This window comes from Rhizophagus irregularis, chromosome 4 (genome assembly GCF_026210795.1).
Source record: "Rhizophagus irregularis chromosome 4, complete sequence".
NCBI classification, from domain to species: Eukaryota; Fungi; Glomeromycota; class Glomeromycetes; order Glomerales; family Glomeraceae; genus Rhizophagus; species Rhizophagus irregularis.
The window spans coordinates 3,815,058-3,821,057 of record NC_089432.1 but is presented as its reverse complement, the minus strand read 5'-3'; the positions used below and the strand labels follow the sequence as shown (position 1 = coordinate 3,821,057).

The following is a 6,000-nucleotide window of genomic DNA, read 5'->3' as shown; positions in this document are numbered from 1 at the left end:
AAAGGGGTTATTGTTTATAATACAAACGAATATATGCGTTTGGATTACAAAAAAAAAACTTAAAAAAAGGTAGAAACTAGAAAGTAATATGTAGTATATATATATATATTAAATAAGAATAATTAATTCACCAGAGGTGATTAATCAACGTGTTAATTTATTTTTGTTACACAAAGCATTACATAAGGCGTAGTAAGTTTGGGGACGAACATTAAAAAAATTTTTATTTGGTTTTGCTATACAATAATTTGATAAATACTTCTTTTAAGCCAAAAATATAATAAATATGATTTGATAATATTGATAATATCCGTTTAATATGGGATCTCACTTTGCACAATAATTTCTGTAATTTTTTTTTGTAAATTGAAAGTATGTTTTACAATCAGTTTGAGTGTAAAGTTCCTATAATGTGAAACGTGAATTAGTTATATGACTTGAAAAATATAAAAAATAGACAATTTTATAAAAAATTATCATAAAAAAAATTTTTTAAACAATATTCATTGAGTTTTAAAATACTTTTAAAAATATTCATAGCTATTATGACTATATAAATTTTCTATTTACATTTTGTTTTATTAAAGCATACTTACTTTCTAATGATACACACTAAAATAACTATGTAGGTGAGGAATGGGCTTTTTGTTAGTGAACTGGAGTCGAATAATTGAAGTTTCGTAAATGTAGATTTTTACTCAACTTATTATTTAGTCCAAATGATAGTCTATTTATATTAATTTTGTATTACGTTTTACAATTTTGTGCACGTATAAACTGGGAATTCGAATTTGGTGATTTTAATAACAAATAACTGATATTACATTTATTTTTAATAGTTTCTTTTATTAATTTTTATCAAACTCAGTGCACCACTTTTAATATAAAATTACCATATTATACATGTTTATTTTTTTTTTACTAATTAAAAATATGTTTTACTTTAAAACATAATTTCACTACTTATCACTGGTTATATGAAATTATTTTATGCTTATTCATAGAAAAGTATGTTTTTCATAACAGTACTACTTCCAAAATTTTGTTTTTCTATTTCTAACATTAGAGCATAATTTCACCACATTGGTCAAATGAAATCAACTTCCTTTTTTAATTAAAAGTTGTGTGTGTTAATTTTTATGAGTGTAGGTATAATCTTGTAGAGAAAATCGTACTAATTTCAAAATTATTCTATTTACTTACTTTATTAATTGAATGTTGTTCAGCAAATGTTAAACTACTTGTATATTAATTTTTATGAGTATTTTAATTAATATTCATTAATTGATGACTGGAAATTCTCTAATCTGGAAATCGAAAACTTTCTTAATTTATGGAAAGAAACGAGAAGAAAATCTCTAGAATTTTTTTTTTTTAAAAAAAAAAATTATTGTCTCTGACGTTTAGAATAGTCTCCATATAAATAAATTGAATTGTGTAATATGAAACGACTGTTGGCCATGTGTAAGTTCCAATATGTGGTTAATCCAATGTCAATTAATGAAATTTAAAACCGAAATTTTTTTTTTTTTCCTTTATAATCTAATCTATAAATGTTTCATATTCATGGAGTTTATACAGAAATTACGGATAAAATTTTTTATCGTTTCTTTCTATGAAAAAAGTTGTACAATTCTAATAATAAATAATCATAATCCTTTTGTAATAGCTTGCAGCCGCTTATAAAAATAGATTTTACTAATTAAACAAGTCCCAACCCGTCCCAACCCGTGACCGTGGAAAACAACACAGTGATGACTAATTGTGTTACAAATAGGATTTTGGCTAAAAACTTGTCCTAGAAACGCGAATGGGTGTGATGGTAGTGACAAATAAAATCTATTTTTAGAAGCAAGGACGGGATGACTGATCCTAAAAAAGTCGTATAAATCTGCGGTACCATGTGGTATCAACTGATTGTCCTTTTGGTTTGGTAACACTAATCACGCTGTACGTTGTGCGACTATTATGGAGGGAAAAAAAATTATAAAATAGAAACCTTAACAATTCATTTTCTCTAACTTTACTGTTAACTTATTATTATTCAATACGTTACGTTTGATAATATCAAAATGCAAGATACTGAGTATACAAATGAATGGGTCAATTGGATTGAGGAAGCTGTTGATAAAGAATATTTTAAATATTATGAATACAATCAATTTAATAATATCCAACCTATTGGTACTGGAGGTTTCGGAAAAGTATATCGTGCAAATTGGAAAAATTCAGAAAAACAATTTGCGTTAAAATCATTTTTTAGTCTTGATAATATCACCGTGAAAGAAATCGTCCGTGAGGTAATTTAATATAAAATAATGATTATATTTATTTAATATATTTATTTTTAAATATTTGAATTTTATTTTAGTTAAAAATTCAACGAGATGTTGATTTTCATGATAACATTATTCGTTGCTATGGGATAACAAAGCTTGAGTCAGGTATTATTGACCGAAGTTATCTTAATAAATATAATATTCTTGTTAATCGTAAAATTCAAAGAAATGCATTTTAATGATTTTTTTTTTTTATTCATTAGATAATCATAATAATTATTGGTTAGTAATGGAGTACGCCGACGGTGGTAGTCTTCGATGTTATTTGAAGAAAAACTTTACCAAACTTTCTTGGGACGACAAATATAAAATGGCATACCAGTTATCTTGCGCTTTATCATGCTTGCATAACGAAGGAATAGTACATTGTGATTTGGTAATTCATTTAACATTATTTAATCGTTAATAATATTATTCTGCATATTCATTTGAAAATGTATTTCTTTCGTAGCATTCTGGTAATATACTTGTCCGTAATAATACAATCAAATTAGCAGATTTCGGATTATCAAAAAGAATTGGAGCATCATCCAATGTTCAATCTAAATTATTTGGTGTGGTTCCTTATATTGATCCAAAAAGCTTTAGTAAACGAAGAAATAATAATAATAATAATGAATCAACACAAGCGTACTCATTAAATGAAAAAAGTGATATTTATAGTGTTGGCGTATTATTATGGGAAATATCTAGTGGGCAACCTCCTTTTTATGTTGAAGGTGAACATTATGATATTAGTTTAGCTTTGGATATTTTACAAGGTCTTAGAGAAACTGTTGTTCCTGATACTCCTGATGAATATGTTAAAATTTATACCAGTGAGTAATATTTTAAATTTTAAAATTTTGTAAATGAATATTATTTTTATTAATCTTTAATTACATTTGGTTATTAGAATGTTGGGATGGGGAACCAGATAATCGTCCAACAATATATCAAGTTGTTGATTGGCTAAATGCAAAGATTGCAAAAATAGATATAATAATAGAAAATCGTCAAATATCAAATGAACAAGAGGCTAATTTAAGTACTAATAATTCAGAATTACCAGGAGATTTATCTCAACTTATTCAAAATTTCGATAAAATGAATACAAAAGAAATTGATTCTCATCAAATAACAAATGAATTAGAACTTAATGAGACTTCTTTAAGTACTAATAATTCAGAATTACAAGGAGACCAAAATTTTGATAAGATGAATACAAAAGAAATTGATTCTATATCAATATCAAGTAAACAAGAAAATCATTCAATTGAAAAAGATTTTAACGTTATAATCGATGAAATAATTGATTTTATTTATAAATTAAATAATAAAGGAATTGAACGGAAATTGGAAAAGAAGCAAGTTATTGAATATTTTAATAATCATAATTTAAGTTCACAAGAATTTTATAATTGGTTATTAAATAATCAAAATAATTCAAATTCTATTTTTATTCTTGGATATTTCAATTATTTTGGAATTGTAACAAGCGAAAATGATAAGGAAACATTTAATTTGTTTATTAATGCATCAGAAAATAATCATACATTAGCACAATATTTTGTTGGTTTGTGTTATAGACATGGATATGGAACTATGAAAAGTGAAAAATTAGCCTTTGAATATTATAAAAAAGTAGCTGATAAAAATTTATCAAATGGACAATTAAATATTGGTTATTATTATGATTTTGGAATAGGTATTAACGAAGATTTAAAAAAGGCTTTTTATTGGTATAAAAAAGCTGCAAATAATGGAAATCTAATAGCAAAATATAATCTTGGTAAATGTTATGAAGATGGGATTGGTGTTAAAAAAGATTATAATAAAGCTTTTGAATTATTTAAGCAATCAGCTGAAGGAGGATATTTAGATGGAATAGTAATGTTAGGATATTGTTATAATAATGGTATTGGAACAAAAATTGATAAGAGAAAAGCATTTAAATTATATAAAAATGCTGCAAATTTAGGAGATGATGTAGCACAAAATAATCTTGCTGTAATCTATAGAGATGGAATTGGAATTGCAAGAGATGTAAATAAAGCAATTTATTGGTTTGAAAAATCTGCCAAACAAGGAAATGAGAAAGCAAAAAATAATTTAAAAAGACTTCGAAAAAATCAATAATTTTAATAAAATTTTTTTGTATATTTATTTTTTTCTAAAAAATTATTTTTATATATCAGATATATTTTCTTTTATTCTTAAATAAATTTGCATCCATCATTATAATTCGCCACTTTTAAGATTCAAATGCATGATCGTTTTCAAATATATTTAATATATAAAAGGTTTAATAATGATGAAATATTCTTACTTATTATTGTGTGATTATAAATTTCACTTTGCCCTATAAAAAGAGTTTGTGCTAAATTTGTGCCAAATGGGTTAATCATACGATATTTGTTTAGAATTTGTTCGAATTTTATATTATTTTTTAGTACAAATTTCGAATAAATGTTGTATGATTAGCCCGTTTGGCACAAATTTAGCACAAACCTTTTTTATAGGGCAGGAAAACTTTTTTAATATATTTACCTTTTTACATTAATAAAATTAATTTTCAGAATTGTAAACAATGTTTTTATTAATTTTAATACACGTCTATAATCGTCTAATTTAATCGCGCAAAAAAAAAATGTATTTATTATTATGAACATCCTGGGCGATCATCGCCTTTACCAGCATTAGGATGGAACTTGGGCAGAATTAATAATATGAATGTAACTCCGCTAAAAATGCCATCCTAATGCAGTAAGGGCCAGGCGATGTTTAGCAATTAGAGTTGGATTAGTCCGGACCGGACCGGACCGGACTGGTCTTTTGACCAGTCCTTAATGTTTTTAAATTATCTTATTTATAACAGCGGTATTCTTGGGTTGTCAACAAGATAATGAAATGCAGGTCGCACTAAAATTATGACATTAATTTATTATTTATTACCTTTGTTTTCATTGTAAACTAAGTATTACCCAAATAAAATCTTAAAGTTTAAGAGTAAAAATACTGGATAAAATTTTAAAACCTTATACAACTATCGAATATGAAAAAAAATTGTAATGGATGCTGATCATGTAACACAGAATAATTGCATATACGAAAAAATTTTGTTTCTCGTACTTTAACGCATCAATGAGAAATCAAATGATATTGATATTTGAGAATTTTGATATTTCAAAATGAAACTTTATTAATAATATATAATTTATCATTTTTATATAATTATATTAGATAACAAATTTTATATAGTCGGTCCCGGTCCGGTCCAGACTTAGACTGGTCCCAAGACTGATACAGGACCGGTCTTTGCTAGGACCGATCCAACCCTATTAGCAATACCCTATTATTATTGTTCTAAAATAATATAGTACACTTATATGTAGACAAAATTTATACAAAGACGCGAAAAGATTATTGAAAAAATCAAAATATTATTGTTACGTTCATTAATGTTTTATGTCGAGGAATAAGAGTTTAAAGTCGCCTGTTGCAGCTTTAAAAATTTCCAATTAAATAATTTTGCAACATAAAAATTCGTGTAAATTAACTGCCCATAATATTACCTGTTTTACCATTTTAATAATAAAAATTCAAAGTATGTTCCAATTTTCTCAACCTAATAAATAAGCTGAAAAATAAAACAATTCTTAGAAAGGTGATTTTAGTTATC

The 6,000-nt window shown here is 25.4% G+C and overlaps 1 protein-coding gene across 1 annotated transcript; it reads left to right on the top strand.

Moving 5' to 3' along the window:
- Positions 1–2,072: 2,072 nt before the first annotated feature.
- Positions 2,073–4,457, top strand: OCT59_024136 (uncharacterized protein; the record flags this gene model as incomplete). The annotated part of the gene is made up of 5 exons (XM_025330150.2): positions 2,073–2,300; positions 2,372–2,444; positions 2,543–2,715; positions 2,791–3,157; positions 3,235–4,457. The coding sequence occupies 5 exons, from the start codon at positions 2,073–2,075 to the stop codon at positions 4,455–4,457; spliced, it is 2,064 nt and encodes a 687-aa protein (XP_025183845.2).
- Positions 4,458–6,000: the final 1,543 nt, after the last annotated feature.